Raw genomic sequence first — 23,935 nt, forward strand, 5'->3', positions numbered from 1 at the left:
AAATTCACACTATTACCGAACGAATATAAAAATTAAACTAATAAATTCAGAAAAAAAAACCGAGCTAAAATTAATGAAAATAAAGTAGATAAATAAAAATGATTTAAACATAAAGATATAATAGAAAGGTAAAGATAGAAATAGATATTAAGAGAGTGGTCAAGAGAATTCTTTCCTTATGAAAAGAAAGCGAACAAGAAAGGTAAGAAATTTCATTATTAACGTAAAAGCCAACAAGATCTAAATGGAAAGAAAAAAAAAAGAAAGAAAGAAAGAAAGAAAGAATGAGAAATAGATAAAGATAAATAAATAGATAAATGGGGATAGAGATAGTTAAGATATTTATAAAAAAAAAAAGTAAGTTCCATAGAGAATCTCTGATCGAATCGAAGAAAGGAGAAGAAGAAGAAGAAGAAAAAGAAGAAGTGGACGAATAAAGGACGGAAGGAGTAAAACCCGAGAGAAGGATCGTTGGGTTTGCGACGAGTACGTGGCTCGTTGTCGTCGTTGTCGTCTTCTTCTTCTTCGAGATAGAAAGAAAGAGAAAAAGAAAGAGAATATAAGTATAGTATAAGTATATATAAGTATATACGTAAGTAAGTAAGTAAGTGGTCGTCCGGTCTGACCGGTACGGTCCGTTGCACGCTCGAGAGAGAAGTTCTTTTCTCGAGAAAGGATCGACGATAGATAGAAAACCACGACTGACAGTCGCCGATGCCGATCTATGTCTCTTTACAGGAGAAAAGAAAGAGAGAGAGAGAGGGAGAGGGAGTAGATCGATAAGAAAACTCTCCAAGAATGAGAAAAAAAAACAGATTAAACAAATAAAAAAAAGAAGCAGATTAAAGTAAGAAATGAGATCCAATGCAACGGAACGGATACATTTAACGTCAGTCTGTGTGTATGTGTGTGTGTATTATATGTACATTTAGAATTATCGTGATAAGTGTCACTTATATTCTACGTATATATAATATATATGTGTAGTAGTAGTAGTTGCATTCCGAATGTAATTAAATTACGTTACCTTTATCGTTTCCTTCGATATATGTATATTTTTCCAAGAATTTAAATGATTACGAAATTTCCTTTTCTCAAAGGATTGACGAGTTTAATCGACTATTTTGCTTCATCGGTTCTACGAGTTTTAAGGATTTTTTAATGGAATTACAGTATTTTGATATCAGTGGAAGAAATGGTATATACGTTTTCTTGTATATGGGTGTATGTGTATAGTGAATAGAATGAAGAGGAAACTATTAGTAAAAGAGAAATGATGAGTGTATATTTTAGTATGTGTATGTAAGGATATACGATGTATATGTATGGTGGATAGGATGAAAAGGATGTATTAAATGCGAGAGAAAGAGTACATATCTTTATGTGTGTAAGGATATTTATGTATGGTAGATAGGAAGAAAAGAGTGTACTACTAATGGAAAGACAAAAAAAAATAGAGAATGTATGTTCCTATGTGTAACAATATATATATGTATGGGGAATAGGAAAAGAGGAAGAACTATTAGCAAGAGAGAAAAAAGATATATACATATATATAACATAACTTAAAGCAAATAAAAAATCTTACAAAAAACAATGAATGCAATGAATTTATGAAAAAAAAGGTAATGAAAGCTCAATTTTCGTAAGTTCGTTTGAACTTTCTCATAAAATTTCCGTGTTTAAAAATTCGAACGGAACTTTTCGGAAATACCCTACGAACTTTTCGAAAATACCCTACGAACATCCTACAACTTTCAATTCATGCATATACTATATACATGTATTGTTGATCGGATTAAGAGGAAATACTATCGGTAAGAGAGAGAGAGAAAGAGAGAGAAAGATTATATATTGTAGTGTAATTGTGTTAGAATATGTGATGAAATGTAAACGTATGGTGGACAGGATGAAGAGTATGTACTATTAGTGTGTGAGAAAGAAAAGGAGAAAGGGTAAATATTCTTTTGTATATATGTGAGGATATATATGTATATGTAGTATTGGATAAGATGAAGAGGATGTAAGTAAATGGTATAATTAGTTCCGTGTAATATACTCCAATCCAACGTGTCTTGTGTGTTCTCTTGAATGCTTTCGGGCTATAATATTAGCAAACGAATTCAAAAGCGGACGAATTCGTGAGATATAAGTCAAGAAAATAGACAAAAAATAAAAGAAAAAGAAAGGAAAGATCATGAGAAATTGCTCGTGACGAAATAACAGTTCTCTCTAACTTTGCAGGAATAGCATCAGCAGCATCAGCATCAGCAGCAGTAGCAGCAGTAGTAACATCAGGAAAAGTGTAATCTCAGTGTATGTACCGTTACTTGTAATTTATTCTACTGATTGTTTAGTTCCGTTTCAATGGTGATCTTAAAGTGTTCAGTTGACACTACTTATTCATTTGAATATTCTAATATAAGCATTTGAGTCCAATGATTCGCTGAGTATCAATTTTGATCTCTGATCTTTTCCTGTGGTTTCTATCGATGTCGGTAAGGTAGGTTCTTCATATGAATCGGTATTAATACAAATTTCGATTTAATTCAATTTTCTTAACGATTATCGGTTTTTTCTATAACTATTTTTAACTCATTTACTTTGTTGAATTAACATTCGAATATAATTAAATTAATTAAATTAATTATTGGATTACAATTATATATATATATTGAAAAATTGATTATGCATTAAAAATTTAATGTTTTTGTTTTTCATTTTAGATCATTTGAGAAGATGTATAATTTGTATTGTAATATAAAAATAAAATTATATAAAAGATAATTAATTTCCAAATGATTTAACATGTAACATAACCTCTTTTTATTTCTTTTTACACGTTTTATTGGAATGAAAGAAAAAGGAATAAGAAAAAGAAAACGGTAAAAGAGAATATAATGACAGGTAAAAGTGTGTATAGGAATGGTATGAGATCATTTCGAAATCATTTGAAAAGCGTCGTTGCTACCGAACGACAACGACCACGACAACGATGTGAAGCGACGATATCGTTTATTCCAAGCACGGAATATAAAATTCGATGAAGGTGCTCGACGAAGTTATTTCTACGATTACGGGAAGGGAAACGAAGTGGAATATTTTTCATGACCACACCTGCACAGGTAATACGTACTTCTCTTCTCTGCCCATATGCAGCTAACACCTGTCGTTTCAACAATTTTCACTCAAATAAGAAAACACATTTTTGATCTCGTCGAATCATTAAAACTGCTTTCTTGAACGTCATTTTTGTTTTCCATATGTATATATATTGTTGATAATTTTAGATTTAATATTTTTTTTTTTTAGGTTGTTAGACTACTTATAATTTATAAATGACAATAAAATATAACATGAAAAATAAGAATTTTAAAGCTCATTATAAAATAGTTCTGTTCGATTGATAAACATACTTTAACAGTTGCAATGCTATAATAAAACATAGAAAGAGCATGTAAGGTCGGAAAATGGGGCAGGTTGTTGGCTTGGGGGCAGAATTGTAAGCAAGAGGTACACTTTACTTTCTCGTACGATCGTGGACTTTCGTAAAAATCTTGTCCCACAAGCTCACGTAAGAACCATGCTTGGTTCGAAAATAAGAAAGTAAACCAGCGCGTGCATTAACGTATCGGGTAAGTAAATACTAACACATATATTATAATATATATTATTTATATATGTACACTTATATGTACATATATTTATCTCTATAATATATTATGCCCGGTATACGTGAGCATGTGTATGGGTGCATTAGGTTTCGTTAGACGTCTTGTTACGGCTCGTTGCAATTGCAGGTGCAAAATTCATGATATCGGGCGTGGCTATCAAAAATAGATTAAGATGAAATGAAATCTATGGTTGTTCTATTTTAGTGCGTAAAAATTTATTTTATCGAATAAAATTTCAAATAATTATGTGTTTAATGTGGATATTATATATTGTTTTTATTATTTAAAATTATTTAGTTGTTCGAATTAATAAAACGTCATTTTTAAATATTTTATTATATCTGTCCTGTTTAATTTTATTAAAAATAATTGAAGCTAAGAACGTATTTCTTTTTTATTTAGAAACGCGTGAACAAGTACGAGTACGTTACAATCTCGTAAATAGTTGTATCATAAAAAAAAAGAAAAAATGAAGGATAAAAAGAAAAAGACAAATTTCTTCCAGATAACGAACGATCGAAGCTAATGTCTCACATAATCGCGATGATATTTCAGAAAAATGATAAGCGTAACTATCGTTGAAAAGCTTGCCAAGCAGCTTGAGAAATAAATAAAACGAGTTTGCAAGGTGTACGGACGAAAGCGGAAGTGTGAAGAACACGCCTCTTCCTCATATTAAAAACTTGAAGAAAAAAGAATTAAGTAGATCTAGTTGAGACTAGAAAAAAAAATTATTTTCTATTACAAATGATATATAACCGTAAAATAGTTCTCTTTCTCTTTTTCATAAATAAATAAAAAATGTTTTACAAATACTTTATCATATATATATATATAATAGTTTCAAATTTTTCAATAATATTTATTAAAAAAGAAAACTATGAAATATGATTTTGTTAGAACTAATATAAAAGAAAATAAATTTATTATAATTGCAATATGCATTCACAATAAAATAAATTAAGATAGTAGATAGAAATAAAAAGAAAGAGAAATAAAATAGATAAAATATATTATTGCTAAGAATAATTAAATCAAAAGGAAGTACACCAACTCAAGTGCAAAACCAATAAAAACTTGGCAATATTACCGCATCTTAATTAATGCGAAAAGATCGCTTGTGTTAAATCGCGTGAATCCATTCGCAACGTTTTCTCTTGCACATCTCGTACTTATAATATATGTATACATGCATAAACTATCGTAAGATGAGCGAGAGATGCAACGAAACGCGACGTAAGGAAAAAAGGACGATGGCTTCTTGTGAAAAAGGAAAGAAAGAGAGAGAGAGAGAGAAGGATATAAATAGAAAAATATAAATAGATAAATAGAAAGAGAAAAAGAAGAGAAGATATATGTATATAAGTAGAAATAAATAGATATATAAATAGAAGGAGAATAAGGAAGAGAGAGAGAGAGAGAGAGAGAGAGAGAGAGAGAGAGAGAGGGAAAGAACATCATCTTGCGAGGTCATCTCGATTCAGGCCTTGGTCATCAGGCGAAAGTGGACTCCCCAGCTCTTCTTAATTAATAGTTATGTTACTTATCTCGCTCATGTTTCTCTCGATATCTTTCATTTTCCTTTTTACCCAATCATCCCCTCTTTATACCTCCTTTTCGAAATTCCATGAAAACAGAATTAACCTCTCGAGATGCTTGAGGATGTGTAACATCTTTTCTACCTTATTTAATATTTATTATTTAATAAGAATTTAAATAAAAAACTAATTCGATCAACGACTGTAAATATTATAATACATCGATTAATTATCCAAGTGTATAAGTGTGAATAAATTTTAATAAAAAAAAAATAAAACAAAAGAAGAATAGTTAAATCAAACAAATCGTAATTACGAGAAAAAAAAATAAAAGATCATTTTTTTTTCAAGTACCAAAGTGTTCATTCTCATGACAATTTAACGCGTAAATGTCTCCTTCCGGTTTCCGTGATCAAAAATACAAATTCGAACGGAAGTAAATTTGAATCAACGTGAATAAGATGATCGTTTTATCTTTTTTTTACTTTTACGAAGAAGAATATAATGGAGAAGAAGAAGAAGAAGGAGAAGAGGAAGATATAAAAGAAAAGAGTGCGAGTGTCAACGTCCTCCAATGGCGTTCGAAACGACGAGACGCCATCTCCTCTAACTAAGAATGAGTGTCTTCGTGTTCGAATCATTTCTTTTCTTTTTTTTTCTTCTTCTTCTTATTATTCTTATTTTTAGTTTTTATAATTTTTGATCTTTTTAGTTTTTCTTTTTGTTCTTCAGTAGATATTACTCTCTCTCGAATATCTCGGCACGGCCGCGCTAATTGTGCGAAACGCAATAACGCATAATGTCAGTCATATAACCGCGGTTAAAACCATTTTCATTCCGTCCGTTAGTATGGAATTGATGCTGCTTGCAGAATCAAGAGATGTATATATACAGGGTGGACCAACAATTTCTAAGTCGTGTTTAGAAATCAAATATTTTTTACGAATATTCTGAATCAGCTTTTTTTTTTAGAAGATTGCAAAATTACAAATCTAGGAAATATTTTTACTATTCGAAAAAAGAAAGTATTTATAGGAGTTAATTGACTATTAAAATGCTATAGTTAATTTTTGTTCATTTCATAATCCTTTTCGTATATATCTATGTATATTGAAACATTCACGACCGCTGACGTGAATTCACGTCTTTTCAAGTTCTATTTCTAATTACCGCTGATGTGAAATTCACGTCATTTTACATTTTAAAAATTTAATATAAATAAATTTTTATAATATTTAAATAATTATATTTTTTATTATATTATTTTATTTTATTATTTAAATATAAATTTAAATAATTTATAATTTTTGCCGGTACTCAGTATTAAAAAAGGAAAAAATATGCCGGTCGCGAATGTGTTAAGTAAGATTTATTTATTATTTATTATTATGTAACATATTAAAAAGGAAAAAAAAGGAAACAATTGCAATGAAAATGGAAAACCCCAGGATTTGATGAAATAAGATTTCCGACAACAACTTCCGATCTTTTGATACTTTCTTGCAAAATTATTTCCCATGTTATAAGCCCATAAGATAAGTAATTAAACAATTAATTTTCAAATTGGCTAATAAAAAACTGAAGAAAACGATGTTTATCGAAAAGAAAAAAAAAAAAAGAAAAAATACAAATAAGTAAAACTATAGAAATATACATGTTAGGAAAAAACGGAAATGTGTTTTTGTTGTGTAAAATTACTGACAGTCGATAAGTATTCGTGTTATGTCTTATGGTCGTGTTCATCATCGTGTACGATCTTCTATCTAGAACTGACGTTATTCATACACACATATATATATGTGTCTGTTTAATGCACATACATTAATACATTTATGTAAAGTACACATCCAGAGGTCACGGCAGTCGCACCGGTGCATCGGCTGCAGCCGATGCATCATCCATCATAATCCTCGTTTCTATGCACACTCGTCTCTTCCATAAGCACGAAGATTGCGTCCTCGGAATTACACAACGAGATCGACCATTTCGTTCCTTTTCGTTTATTTTCGTTCGATGTCGTTGAATTTATTACAAAATTATATTCATTCAACGATCCTTATCTCGTAACTGTTATGCTTCGAAACATTCGATCCTGTTTTCACTTTATTTTATTTTGTTATATCTTTCAAAAATTGATTTATTTTATTTAAAAGAAGAATTTATTTTTAGATTTAATTTTTATTTTTAATATAATACGTGATTACTACTAATAAATAAATTATATAATTAATTATTAAATATTTATTTTTTATATATAGAAATAATTTTATTTATATAATTTTTATATAATTAATTTGTCAAATAATTAAATATAATTATTTGTAGTATTAATTGTAATTATAGTATTTGTAGATAATTGTAAATGTAGTAATTTTTAGAATTAATTAATTCTGTAGTAATAACTACAGAAATAAAAAGTTCAAATATTATTATATTACAAAAAAAAATGTTTAGCATAAATAAATAAATATAACATTCTCGTTGTTGGCTTGAAACGTATATAAAAACAATTTAGATGATCTAAACGATAGGTAAAGTAGTCTAATGTTTCTCATAAACCTAAAGCTCGAAAAAAAGATGACTATACCTAAGCCTATAACAGGCGTATAATAATCTCGTAAACGTGAAATTGTTCTCGCTCGATTACGTTAACTCCATCTTTCATTTCGCATAAATAATTATTCTTATAACGAGGATTGTTGATCGATGATGTTACGAGTGGTTTACAATCAAGCCACGTAATATTCTGCATTCGTAATACTTCCTAATCGTTCATACATACCAACTTTAAATTTTCATTTCGATGCAAATGAAAGTGCATCGAAAGCAATAAAGTAAGAAAGAAAAAAAGAGAGAGAGAGAGAGAGAGGTAAAGGGAAAGAAAAAGAGAGAGGGAAAGGGGTGGGAGGTATGGAATGCGACGGTTTTTCTTGGAGGAGTGTTTAAAGAAAAATACAAAAATATAAAAATCACATAAAAAGTTGCAGATAGCAAGAAAGAGAAAGTTTTGTAAACTCACGATCGATAATTCAATAAAAAGTGGAGGAGTTCGAATATTTCCGAGAGGTATAACTTATCTTGCTTTCTTTATTAATTCTTTTTTCTCCCACATTGATTTCTTTTTTGTAAATTAAAAGTTAACTATTTTTAATATTTAATCTTTTTTTTATATATTAGTATATTATTTATTGAGTGTATTATGGTGAAACTGATGTATAAAATTAATATATTAAAACTCAACGTTTATCTCAAATTTTCAATAAAACATAATTAAAAATACAATATTATTTAAATTAGAAAGAAATTTTGAAAAAATTTCAATAATACTCACACTAAATAACTACATTTAATTATATAATGTTTCAATATAAACTAAAAGTAATTTTTATGATAATTAAAAAATGAACAAAAAAGTACTACATAAAAAAATACTCATTTAAAATACATAAGATTGTATATCGTGAAGGACTTTTTCAGAATGTTAAATCTTTCGAAATAGAATTCAGAAACGAAAATAGAATTCTTTAGAAAAATAAAATATAACTTCGCATAAGTTTCCCTATTACATACAATCTTCGAACGGCACGTGGATGAATATATATATACCCATTTGAAATAACCATTGGTCGCTTACTCTTTGAATCTTGTTAGTTAGAAAACTTCTCACGTAATAGGCCACAAGTTGTATCCGTAAAACAGCCAATAGCAAGAGTTTAGACAAGAAGGTACATGTTACGATGCGATAAACGTAATATTATTAACATAGACTACATTAGATATGTACATATGTATATATAGTATGTGAATATACGATCAGTGAACCTTCAAGTATTTTTCTAACAATTTTTTCATCTCTTTTCCTTTATTTAAAAACTTTTCGAAAGATCAAATAATACAAATGTTGACTTTCATTAGCAATATTATTAACATTAAAAATTAAGTATATGCATACTTGGGAACATATGTGAACAATTGAATCTAATGAATTGCAAAATTTCTAACAGTTAAATGTTAATGTTATTGTTAATAACTAATGTTATTTCTATCTTACTTTTTCTTATTAAAATGAGATTTTCCTTTTACATACAGTTTTTACATTACATTCTTAAACAGATCAGAAAAATATCGAGATTTAAATCCCAAAAATGGTATTAGAAAAAAAAAGAAATTACAAATTTGGTCAAAGCCAAGTTAATTTCTTTAAAAGAAATAAAAAAAAAAAACAAATTAAAAATGTTATTTACCAAACTGTTCTAAATCTGTTCTATGAGTCTGATGAAATCAGACAGTCGCTTGGGATTAGATCTCGCAATGGGTATCATTTCCATTTCTGATTTAAAAGACTTCAAAGAAGATCTAGATATTTCTACGTACGTTAACATACGATGAAAACACGATGAACACACGATGAACACGATCGATGAAATTAAATCACTATTAGGTACGATATCTTCAAAATTTTTACCAATGTAAAGTATCACAGTAATTAAATTGCACACCATCACATATAGAATATAAAAATGAAAAGAAAAAAATAAGAACTATGCACAATATAGTTTAATAAATAATAAAAATAAACTTATTATCCAAGATCAAGATCGAACAGAATTGTGACGAGGATTTAAAGAGTAAGCTTGGCAAAAGATAAAACAGCAAGTTCTCTTAAAAGTCGACCTCGTAAATGCGAAGCAACAGTAGTGTGTTGTGAGTATAGTCATGCTACTCCAGTATTCGATGTCATAACCGGCCCCTGGTTTTACGGCTAAACCAGTCAAAGCCATTGTCGACATTGACGACAACTACAAGACAACTACGACACAACTCTACGACATAATAGACATGACGATGACGATGATGAGAAGAAGAAGAAGAAGAAGAAAAAGAAGAAGATGGAGGTAAAGATGAAAGTACGTAAGAGTTTGAAAACATTTGTTAGTGTTTCGTTACGCATAATCCTTATGTCACTTGATGAGAAAGAGAAAAAGTTGAAATAAAAATAAGAAAAAGTATTGTCCTTCACTAGGAGTTTCAGTTTCAGGGTATTTATGTGACACGAGGTCTCGCATTTAATGCAAAGCTCGGACTCTTGTCGATTTCAATGGACATTAGTCTGTGACCTTAATCGTTCTCAACTACCATATTTTTTTTCTACTTTCTGAACAAACTATAGTCATGTATTTTAAAACGACACGTTAGATATAGATAATTAGTCTTTTAAGGTTCTCTATTTCTTAGTTCAGTTTTGTTTCTTATTTTTACAATTAATTTTCATATATATATATATATTTATTCGTATATGAGTACTTTTATAGACCAAATTTTATTATTTAGTAATAAATTCATATTAAATAATATTTTTAACGTTATAACATTTTCTTAAATTTTAATTCAATTTTTTTTGTTTTTCGATAAATCTTAATACATCAAATCATCCTAATATCGAAGATTTCATTTTCTACTGATTAATATTTCGTAATTAAAACTTTCCCTTTCCAATTAAATTTCATTGCTTAGGGCGAAATAAATATTTTGTTTCATTATGTATTTTAATTATTTATAGGTAGAATAAATAAAATTAATTATATTATCTTTATCTTTCTCTAACTCACTTTCCCAGAAGTCGGGGAAGGTGCTGGTGGATTCAAAGGTTGCTGTAGATGATACATCTTCGGTGTTAACATAGCTGGTGGTGCTACGAGGCTACCCGGGGCGACAGCCACGCTCGTCATGGTCATTTCCGGTAGTAACGGTCGAAGACCTTTCTTTCTTTGGAGCACTAATCCGCGCCCTTTTGCGATCCTCGTAACCTTTCATCCTCGTGCCGTCGAACGTCTAAACAAATTAAAATAATTCTTCATTTTAATATTCACATTCTATTACTTCATCCATTTTCTTACATATATAAACAAATTATTTCAATATATATATAAATGAATTTTTAAAATTTAATTAGGGTTACCTTGATCTTTAATATATAATAAATAGATAAATTTAAGTTATTATAACATTAAATAATAACAATAATTGGTAAATTAAATTTTAATTGAATTAGTGTATATATTGTATATCTATATATTAAATTTATTCAAATTTATTGAAATAGAAATTTATAAATTATTGTTATACAATTAATTATAATTATATATCATATTATGAAATAAAAATTATGACAGCAAAAGATTTGAGATAATCTTGATATTTTTGACTTTCCTTTTTTTGACTATTTAATTATATTTCTAACCTAGACATATTCTCTCTCTCTCTTTTTTATTTTTTTACTAAAAGATCAAAAGAAACGTAATATAACGACATCATAATTTTTTTCCTTCTTTTACGTCTAGACACGTTAACCATGGTACATTTTTTTCTTTCGTAAATTTCTTTTTTTTCTATGGCGTTGGTTGGCCGAACACGATAGCTAACTAAGCAATGCTAACATAAGCTAGCGAAAATTAGCATTTTGTAGACGCTTTCTAGGCCCGTCCGAATCTCTCGTCCGGCGCGACGAAATGGCGCAATTTTGATCTATCTTTCCATTTATCTTACCATCTATCTATCCATCTATCTATCTATCTCTTTCTTATTCATTCAACGAGAGTGAAATTGGCACGCTAGAGAGTATTGTCGTGTGTCGTAATTCACAATCATGTTGCTACTGCTGCTGCTGCTGCTGCTGTTTCTGTTTCTGTTTCTGTTTCTGTTGCACAGGTTGTGCAAGGAATCTTTCCTTCTCTATCATTATATCGTAGTAATGATATTCTCGCCTTATCGATTTTACTTCCGCGATACTTTTACTTCTCTTTCTTTCTTTTTTTTCCTACTTGATTATTTCGAAAATTTTTTGTTAATTATTCCGGGTAAGATTAGATTATGCAATTGTCGAATATAATTCGTACACGTATCGTTAAATAGAATGTATACCTTGTAATTATGTAGATAGATCATCTCGATTAGATCATCTCGAATGTTTTACGTGTTATTTTGTTTTTAGTACCTAATAGTTATAATTAAAAAATAATTAAGGAGATTAATCAAAAAGTTTTATTCTTAATTATTCTTATCAGGGATTGCATATGATATTGTACGAAATAAAAAATTATCTTAATAGAAATTAAAAACAACGAAATAAAAAGCTAAATTCTCTATGGAAATATTACATCAGTGGAAAATGATGAGATGATGAAAATGAGACACAGTAATTAATTCAATGATCGTTCTTAAATTTGCTATATAAACGAACAATTCGCTTTAATTAATAGACCGAGTTAAAATATAATCTTTGAATCACAGCTGTTTTCCTTTTTTGCACGTCATCGATATCGTCATTATAAAATCCAAAAATCCTGGGAAAAAATATTTTAATTTACTATTTGAAATATCAAATGAAATTATTTAATATTATACGTTTACGTTTGATAGATAGTAGTCATAAATTGTGATAAATCGATGAAATTAAATACTCAACATCATTCTTATATCATTATGAAGTATTCTTTCTAGAAATCTAGTAGTGTCTCATGTGAGAGGACACGAAGATTAAATATCTTCCCATCGTCCTTGAAGAACTCAACGTAACTACTGCTCCACTTTCATTTACGAGCCCTGACAAATTTCATTTTAGAAATTACAATTCGTACACGTGTGTCCTAAAAACCATATGTACACATGTGTTTCTATATTTACTTAATAACATAATTATGCTTAATTATGTAGCTTTATAATTTATGATCATTTTTGTCTAATCGAGCAGAGAACACGGGACAAAAATCTAATCATAAAACATCAAATTTTTCACAATATTTATTATAATTAAAAATAAGATAAAGAAGACACTAATAACTTGATATTACATCTATAATCATGAGAGTGATTACTATTCCGAATTTCTTATAAAAATATTTATTAACATATTAAAAAGAAAATTAAAGAAATTAGCCTAAAACATTGTAATTAAAAGTAATTGATTAGTAATATTATCTATAAACTTATGATACACCTTATACACACTCATATATATATAATATAAAGACATAAAAAACCCCATATTAAATTAATTAATATTAAATCACAATTTATGTAAATTTAATGCACTTAACGGTTAATCAAATGAAATACTAGTAACAACAATAATAATAATATTAAAAATGAAATTTGCAAAATAACATCTTGTTCATATAGGTTACGAGTGTCTCATAAGATGACTATGATGATGATAATGATGATGATGATTAAGATGATAATGGATGGAATACACTGGGTACTGTTATCTCTTAAACGTGTAAACTTATTATTATGCGTGTATAGACCAAGTGATTCTTTTCTCTCTCTGTCTCTGTTTCTTTCTCTCTTTAAAACACGACATACCTTGAATTAGAAATGTGTTTGTCTGTAGAACGATCGTGACTGATCAAGAAAACGTGTCAACGTTCCATGAGATGTTAATAGTAATGAAGCAGACAATAAGTCATCGACACTAGTATATAAGGCGACCATAATAACAATAAAGACTATTTTATATATTCATATTTATGTATGTATGTTGTGTATATGAAATTTACATAATAACTAAAGGATCATATTTCCTTGTTTTTTTTTTTTATAAATATCTTTTATACTAATATTTTATTCTTGAGAATTTTTTAATTATCGTGGTGAACTTTTTCTTTCTTTCTTTTTTATAGTAAAAGATTAGAAATTATCTTTGTTTAAGATTATTATTTATTATATTTTTTATTTTATTAGAATAATTAATAATAATAATATTAAATAAATAATAAAGAGGGTGTTATCCTTCATTAAGATTTTCCTTTTAGTCGCCTTTTACGACAAGCAGGGATTACTACGGTCTAATTCTTTACCCCAGAACCGTAGGGGGAAAAAATAAATTGAAAAAAGAAAAATGAAAATTTTAATATAATAACTTATCGATATTAGTTATTTCATTTATTTTTTCTCTCTTACTCATTTTTAAATTAAACACGTAATTAATTAGATTTCTAGAGTAAATTAATTGAAATCAATTGATCAATATTCCTATCAACCTACCTGACTATCAAAACGACCTCATCAAGAAAATCGTTTCACCGAAGAACAAATCGACAATAATTACCAACCGGAAAACGTATTCAAGTATATACCTATAGCAATAAAACAAATTTTCGATAGCCATCGGTAACATCCGTGTTAGTACAAATCAAATGTTGCTCAAGCGAATAACAAACAATTAATTCTATTCGAAGTCACGATGTAGGCCGAAGAATGGAGGAAGTGGAGCAAAACGGACTTAACTTTAAACGACCAATGAAAAAGATACTCACACACATACACACACAAATATATATTAATAAAAGATAAATAAAATCAAACGATAAATAAAAATAATAATAAGCTGTAGGCTATGAGGTATGAACGTTTGTATTATTAAAACCATAACTCAGTATGGTGGAACGAAGTTAAATAGATATAATAATACTGAGGGAAGGTTCCAAGATGGTGGTAGCTTTCATAGGTGTATGTGTATATGTAACTCGATATCTCAATGGTTCGTTAGAACCAGCCGATAACGGTTCTCAAGAGAAACGGTTATTGGTTTAAAGAAATAAAAATGTATATAGTGTGACAGGTTGATCTTACTTTAAATCGAAAGATTCATCGATTAGATTTGTCGTTAGGATAAATAATCTCATCTTTTGAAATATGAAAGATTAGCAGAAATCCATTACAACTAATGAGCTTTAGAATCTTGAATCTAGGTCTTTATGTTAGTATTACATCTTTACTTAATGATTTTTACTTTAATTTTTATAATCATCATCATCATCATCATCATTTTATTCATTGGATATTTTTTATTTTTTTTTCTTGTGTGTGTGTGTGTGTGTGTGTGTAATATTTTATTTTAAATTGTCGAATGAGAGATTTTATAAATTAAATTTAAAAAATTAGAAAATAAAATGTACGCAGACGTGTTCGATTATTCATAAAAAAGAAAAAAGAAACATTATGTTTTATTATTATTATTATTATTATTATTATTATTATTATTATTATTATTATTATTATTATTATTATTATTAATAAAAAGAATTATTATTAATAAAAAGAAATACGAAGAGAAAAATTTAAAAACCGTTATAATAATACGGACGAATAATTAAAATGATCTAAATATATATTTTAATAGTCACTTATTTTATTCGAGTTACATCTCTAAACGTGAAACTAACCAAACGCTTATTGTTAGAATTTTACTTGCGTAACGAAATTCTGTGAACCTTAAATTACTATGCAGTAGTATTTTACCAAGAATACTGCTGTCTTCTCAAAAGAACATCATAGCTTTTTGTTGAACCAATCGTGATGATGATTAATAGGTCGAGTCTAAAGTAATATAAATCACGTTTAATAGATATTTACGATAGGAAGACGAATTTTTTTTTTATTAAAATCATATAATTAAATAAATGTCTGACAAGGAAGAAATTATTGATATAAAAATAGCGAATATTGCAAAATGTTTGAAGAAATTAAGAAACAAAAAATTATGGCGGAATATAAGAGGATAGTTAAATGAAATAAAAGAAAGAGATAAATAGATGGATAGATAATTAAATAGAAATAAAAGAAGAAAAACAAAAAAAGATAGATAAAACCATATACTCAACCAAAAAAAAAAAATTCCTGAATGATTTTAAAAATTAATTAATTTTTTTGTCCACAATTTCTAAACTCGTAATTAAGATTTTTAATTTTAGAAGGTAACCCTTGAAATTATATTTAATTTAAAATAACACACACACACACACATTTATAATTTTATTTAAAATAATTTATATTTAAAATAACTTAAAATTTATTAATTCCGATTCTGTGAACAATAAGAGTAAGATAGAAAGATAGGAAAATATGTGTAAAGTGTGAGAAAGATAATACGAGGAAAATAAAAGGAAATATAAACGTAGGCGATGATTGGTCAGACAGAAACCTCATTGAAACACTCTAACGGGTTCCCTCCTACGAGAAAACTTAAACTTCGATCGTTTCCGAGCAATCACGAAGATGACGAAGGTGGAGCTCAACTCCTACCATGCGTGAAATTGCAGTTCACTGTCTTTTGTACTCATACACATTTATACTTATACACAATATGTACATATGTACATATATGTTGATTTACAGTGGATCAAAAGTTTATCTGATTTTATAGATCAATCATTTTTTTTTATTAAAGTTCAAAGTTTATTAATCATATGCTTACGGGTTTCAGTTTTACTAACGAAACTTTGAATCTTAAAATCTGAAAATAAAACTAGTGTACAAAATTAAAAAAAAAGGGAATTAATTTTTAAAATCATTTAACAACTTTTACATGCTTGCATGTATTTTGTAACGTTAAAAATGAAAATTTAAATATTAAAAACAAAAAGATTAAGCATATTTTTGTAGATTAAAGAAGATTATTTTGATCACTCTTGAAGTAATATTATCGATCGTAAGGTTTCCGAACAAGATTGGTTATACTCTAATAATAGCGACACCTTATATGGATTACGATCGTTCGTTGATCTTTTACAACAGTTTGCGTGTGACTTTTGTGACCTATGCTTACGCTCTAACATTTTAATATCTTGGATTATATGTAGGTAGATACGCATGTACATATTTATCTATATGCGTATGAGTATGCGTGTGATAGATATATAAGATAGAAAAAAAAACAGAGTGGTAGATTGATTGACAATTGTTTACGTCAAACAAATACTCGTTAGTGTATTTTTTGATTTATTAAAATTATAATGAATTTTTATTTCATTTATTTTTATTCACAAGTTTGATTTATTTTTATCAAATGAAATCAAATGTTACTTACTTTATTAAAGGTTTTTTTTTAATGATTATTGTGATAATTATATAAATTTTTCGTATTCCTAAATTTAATGATTTATGTTTTAATATAATTAATAAATTATATAATAAATAATGAAAGTAATAATAAAAATCTATGAATGCACATATAGAGAACATTGAACATTTTGACATTTGAGTATTTAAATATATTATTTGAAAATTATTTTAAAGATACAGTATTTCCGATGTAACATTCAACAAATAAATCAACCAAACTGAGAAACAACTTTCGAGATCGAAACAACCAAATTGTCTATTATAAATCTTCAAATTTAAAAATAAATCTCTATGAGTTTCTATAAAAAAAATAAAATAAATAAATTGTATACATTTATCGATATATTATTTTATTCTTTAATATTTAAAAAAATATAAAGTCTTTCCTATATATATATATATATATATATATATATATATATATATATATATATATATATATTGTATACGACAAATAAATCAACCTATCTGAGAAGCAACTTTCGCAATCGGACATTCAATCGAGGTCAATTCCTAAAGGTCCAATTTCTAAACTAAACTGATCGTATGAAAGATATTATATTTTAAAGTTACTATTATGTTACTACGAAGTCTTTAGAAAGGATGATGAATGATTAAAATCGATTCAATCTGGGGGAAAAAAAAGAAGGGCAAATATAGTGGACGAAAGTTTCCAACTACCTCAAATATATATGTATATATGTAAGTGAATATATGTGTGCAAGTATGTGTTTAAGTAAGTATGGGTGAAACAGGAACGGTAAGAAGAGAAAGAGAAAGAGAAAGAGAAAGAGAGAAAGAAATAATAGAAAGAAAAAAAAGAACTACAGGAGAAGAGAAATAAAAGGAAACTTTTACGGCACTGGACACAACCCATGGACCAGTCCAGGGTTTACCACCGTACTGACCCACTTACAACCTTCTATCTCTTCTTACCGATCACGAAAGTGATCACCGGTTAACAGGAGAACGTTTGGAACCTTATTTTTCTTATTGAACCGTAGGTCAGTACTTACTTACACAACTTTTATCATTTTTTATCATCATCATCCTTATTTCTTTTATTTCAATCTTAAATTAATTTTATTGCCACTACTATAAATAACATTGATAATTTTTTTTTAAAACTATTATATCAAATATTTATGGGTTACTTATATGAATTGTATATCTTTATTATTAATGTATATGTTAATAATGAATTTAATAATAAATTAATTATATATTAATTGTAAAAATGTAAATGAATTAAATTCCGATTACCAATATCGATTTTTTCGAGTAATAAAATACCAGGAAGATTTTGTAACAACGAAAGAAAGTAAATTCAAGACTCGTTACAGCTCACATACTCGAGACAATTGAAGATTTGGAAACAATTGTTAGGTAGATAACCTAAATCGTAAGTCCAGGAAATATCGACTATGGTACCACTATTTACGTAGTATCTATTTTCAAGATTCCTTTGTTTAATCCATCCCTTTCTTTTCTATTCTTTTCTTTTCTTTTTTTTTGTCTTAACATTGCAAAAAGTATATTCAACAGCCTTGCATGTATCCTATGTACATATATATACATACATATACAGATATATAGATGCCCCGTCAAGGTCCATTTCCAGACGTTACGTGTCTGAACTCATAGTACGCGATTGCCCACTTTCACCCATCATCATCATCATCATTATCATCATCATCGTTGTAGTAGTAGTCAGTGTGTTGTCGTTCTTATTCGTTAACTTATACACCACTCATAGTTTTCATGCTATAAGAAAAATATTTGTATCGTTCTCGAAATTGATATATATATATGTATATGTATTTATGATTGGGTATTTATATGTATGTGTATGTTTACTATAACTTTTTATATATTATACGTGAAGGCCGAGTTTAATCTCCGAAACGTAAAAAAAAAGAGGTTCTCTGAACTAATCAGTGCGTTAACTTCTCGACGATCGAGTAACTTTAAGAAAAAGTGTGTGATAATACTTATTAGATTCTGCAGTGTGTAACTATAAGATATATATATTTCTACTTTTTATTATTCCTATATCTGTGGGAATTTACTAGAGAAAAATATTTTCTTTGTTTCTTATCATATATATTTATTAATTAAATTATTCGTATCATTTATATATCTAATCTGTTAGTATATTATTATTTTAATATTATTATATGTAATATGCGTAACAGTAATTTATTTTTTCTTTTAAATTATATCATATATTTTATATATTAAATTTATAAAATTATAATATTTGTATTAATTGTATTATATATATGTGTGTGTGTGTGTGATATGTATAAGTATAAGAGAGGGAAGTAAACGAACGAGTTTTCTTTGCACGTGAAACGAGAGACATTCACGCGTGTTCCACGAAGCCACCTGAAAGTCAAGACTCTCGTATTGCGTAGGTTGGCTTCAGTAGGTAGTGTATTTCCAAGCAAGTATCCAACGATGTTGAAGCTCTACTGGTTGTCTGCTACTCCCACCAATAATGTAGGTAGACTGCTTTCTTCGTTTCACCAAAGTCGAGTTTCACCCTTTCCTCGATTTCCGTCTTATTTCCCATCTTGGTTAATCTTAACTTTTCACTTCGTTTACGAATATATTTCTATTGATTATATGTTTTTTTTTTCTTGAATATTTAACATTCAATATATAAATTATATTATTAATATTATTTAAGTTTGATAGTCTACAGATAGAAAGTGAAAAATAATGAAAATTCACTAATAGTTAATAAATGTCAACAAAATTGATATTATAAATAATGTTATAAATTATACTTAATGATAATTAAATACATTAGTGTATGTACCCTTTGTAAACAATCCACGGAAACTCTCACACTTTTTCAACAAAAAATTACCGACTAACTTCAATTTTATATGCACGTTATACACCTGTACCTGTACATCAAGAACGCGGAATCTCTGATAGATGCGATTCTATGCATCGTTCAAATACCAAACGGCTTTCTAAGTATACAATACATCTGTTAATGAAAATACATATTTTATTTCATAGAATTAACTGTTATATTTATACGATAACAATTAATGATTTCTATTATGAGATATCATGATATTATTTATCGTTCATTATTAAAGTAAATTTATTTGTGAACAAATTTTACCATCTAACAATGAAAATCATCATAAAGTTATTATGAATGTGTGTATGTTGAGTATATATACATACATAACATGAATAACGAAATTCAAGTAGAAATTGTTCGAGTCAATTCTAAATCGTATCAAAGACTATAACGATACGTTGTCTGAACTCGTCCGTTGTCTACTACGCATCCTAAGCTGAATTCCAAATAACCATAATTCCATAACGGTTGTGAACGTTACCCACGTTCGTGCGATTTCTTCTTCCTCCTCCTCCTCCACCTCTTCCTCCTCTTCCTCTTCTTACTCTTCTACCTCATCTACCACCACCTACTCGACTATTTCTTCTTGTGAGAATGACCTTACTATAAGTATATACATGTATATACATATATGCCTAAGTGTCTTTCTACCCTGACGATTTTACAATAAGATAACAAGTATTACAACAGTACCTTGCGTGACTTCCTATCGACTACTACTAATTGACATAGGTTTTGTATATATATGTCTGTATGAGTATATGTATTTCTATGAGATCAAATATTTCTTTATTTAATTTCATTTATTTTTAATAATAATTTATTGGTAATTTAAGATTTGTATATATGTATAACTAATATTGTTCGAATCACTTGATAGTTATTTTAAATTTAATAATTTGTTATCTATATACATATATATGTATTTAATAATCAAGCTAATATTAATATTCAAATAATAAAAATTTCTATACAAAATTTACCCAATAACTAATAAACTATTTCAACATATCTCTTTTTCTAAAAATAATCTTATTATCTCCTTCAATCCAATTTTATCGATTACATAAATAATTTTAAAAACATATGTTATACAAAAGACATTACAATGTATTCTATTACAACCACGAGATCGTTGTTAACATTGAACATTTGATCGAGACGAATTTTTTTATACAAAATAATCGATCAAGCATGAAGTTGCTTCTTTTATAAAAAAAAAAAAACCAACATATTCTGAGCTAACAATAAGTTTTAACGATCTATTCCGTTTGAATCTATGAGACGGGGAACTATGAATCGAAACGATCGAACATGATCGATACTAACAGGATTGACTAGGTTGCACATCGAGTGTATATAATCAATTTCTTTTTTTTTCTTCCATTACAAATCTTTCAGGATGAATGCATAAGTGTGAATTGCTTCAGGCAAGTATCACCAGGACACGTCTCTGTTTTATATTATTCTTATTTTAACTATAACTATACCTACTACTATACTTTAGATATAGTTACTTATTTTGTAAGTATGTACTGTATAACGTTCACGCTCCGTTTACTACGGGTCAACAATGAATATTACCATATTTAAAACTGTCAACCCTCTCTCATTTACGATCTACCGCGCCAACGGAACTATTTTAAATGGCGTACATTTGCTAACTGAAATTATGATTACGAGCACAAACGTTTAGCCTATTCTTTTTTCTTTCTTTTTATTTTCACCGTTTATTCTTATTCGATGAAAGGAGATAAAAATTTTTGGTAATCGTTAATAAAAGTTATGACCAAAAAAATATTTATATTACTATTATTCATGAGAGATATTTCTTTTTCATTTAATATAAGACCAATTATTATATCGATATAAATTGTTACTTTCCACGATATTATTTAATATTTTAATATATAGAAAATCTTATTTAATTTAAAAAGATACTTAAATATACGTGAATAATAAAATTACAACGATTACTTAATCGGTCATGAAAATAATGTGATTTCTATCGTAAATAAAATTTCTAATTACAATCTAATGATCAATTCATGTATACTATATTCTTTTTTTTATTTGAAAGGATCGTCATCTTAAATAGGTATAAAAGAAAATTAGCTACGATCGTGGGTGAAATCGGTAAAGTCAAACGATTTGTATGTTATCTCTTCGTAATTAAATTCACCATCAAGCTTAATGCCTCATAAGGAACGGTGTACCGTTCGATTCAAGATGGCGATATAGCCAGTTTCGATCGTACGTTATAACTTCTGCTGATATAAGCGTGTTATTTACGCAGTCACACGTAGTTATGTATGTATATAACCAAGATGAAACCCACTTTCCTTCGTTCCTTTTTAATGAATGCCTTTTGACGAATAAATATCGTGAGAGGAACCTTCGAGAGATGATGTTTAATAACCGGAAAACAAAAACAATCATCCACACGCTCACCTTATCGTACAATGCTTATTAAAATATCAAAATAATGAAATTTTAATTTTTTTATGTCAATTAAATACGATTAGGTAATATTTTTATTTCAAATATATGTATAAATTCTCTCATTGATTTCTTTTATTTTGAAATTCAAATTGATTATTTATCGATAGTTAGGATTAACAAATATTATTTTTCTATAATATAGTTCGTATACTAATACTATATTATATATATTTGCATATGGGATATTGATTATGTAATAAAAAAAATTATATATATATATATTATTGTTTTATAATATAATCTTTATCTTGATTAAATATTAAATTAAATGTTAGTATAATACAAGTATTGACATTTGCATATAAGGATTATAATGTGAACTATTCTTTAGTAAAAAATCAATATACAAATATCTGATAGATAATTTGAAATAGATGAAATAGGTCATCTTGCTTTACCATGCATTGAAATTACCTATCATCACGTTTCGCCCAAGCATTAAAGTCTCCAAACGCATATCGATTAATATCTGCAGTAACATAATATATAATTGATTATAGATTGCATAGACGGAAAACGTGTAATTTTCCATCTTCAGAAAATATAAAAAGAACAAAAAATGAAAAGTTATTTGAACTCTTAAGGAAAAGGAAAGAAAGGAAAGAAAAAGAAGGTAAAAATAAAAGACCCGTCAAGACCGATAACGAGAATTCGAACCGGTCGCAACTACCATTTTTCCTAGTTTTTGCTACTCGAAGAACGGTTTCGTCGAGAGAAGTCAACCAACCAAGTGACCTCCTCCTTCTCCACCTCCTTCTCTTTTTATTCTCGAACAGGTTCATAGTATTTACAATTTATAAAAAAAAAAAATATTATCAATATATTTCAATAAAAATATCATTTAAAAAATATTAATAAATTAAATTTCAAATCCAGAAGCTAATTATTTATCTATTTTTAATTTAATTATACCATTATATATTTTTATTGATCATTTCCTCAAGTTATTTATACTAACGTGTTCCAACTTAACTCTTATTTAATTTGCTATCATTTTAATATTGGAAATTTTCTGTAATAATATTGTAGCGTCTCGTAGATGAAATTATGTAATAGTATTATTTAGAAAAATGAATTATTCTTCATTTTCTAACACAACTGTTTGATAATTTTCACAATATGAATTTCTAAGAAGCAACTCATTGAACGTTGCTTAACTTGACGGATCTACTCGACTGTCACATTCCAATCGACAACAAAGTACATAGACTGGTATTAATTACTTAGGCCTATAAGCTAAAGTGACACCACGGACACGGTACAGATAAGTTAGAAAGATACGACATCGTATTACGGGACTTCTCATTCGCACACTTCTCACGTGATTACGACGATGCATAGCCGGAATGTAGTCTCATTGACTACGTTCAATACTACTCAGAATTCGAATTTAGAATTCAACTCCTAAATGGTTTTTTCTTTTCTTTTTCTTT

General features: G+C 27.8%; 1 protein-coding gene across 1 annotated transcript in view; it reads right to left on the reverse strand.

The window, feature by feature from the left end:
- RhoGEF64C (Rho guanine nucleotide exchange factor at 64C) overlaps positions 1–23,935 on the reverse strand; it is a 54,400-nt gene that overhangs the window by 14,354 nt on the left and 16,111 nt on the right. Inside the window, 1 exon segment of the mRNA XM_015320378.2 lies at positions 10,822–11,044. Coding sequence (XP_015175864.2) covers positions 10,822–10,947 — 126 coding nt within the window. The 5' untranslated portion in view covers positions 10,948–11,044.

The sequence above is a fragment of the Polistes dominula genome, unplaced genomic scaffold, assembly GCF_049000335.1.
Source record: "Polistes dominula isolate Pdom_NZ unplaced genomic scaffold, Pdom_raw_medaka contig_20, whole genome shotgun sequence".
Classification (NCBI taxonomy): domain Eukaryota; kingdom Metazoa; phylum Arthropoda; class Insecta; order Hymenoptera; family Vespidae; genus Polistes; species Polistes dominula.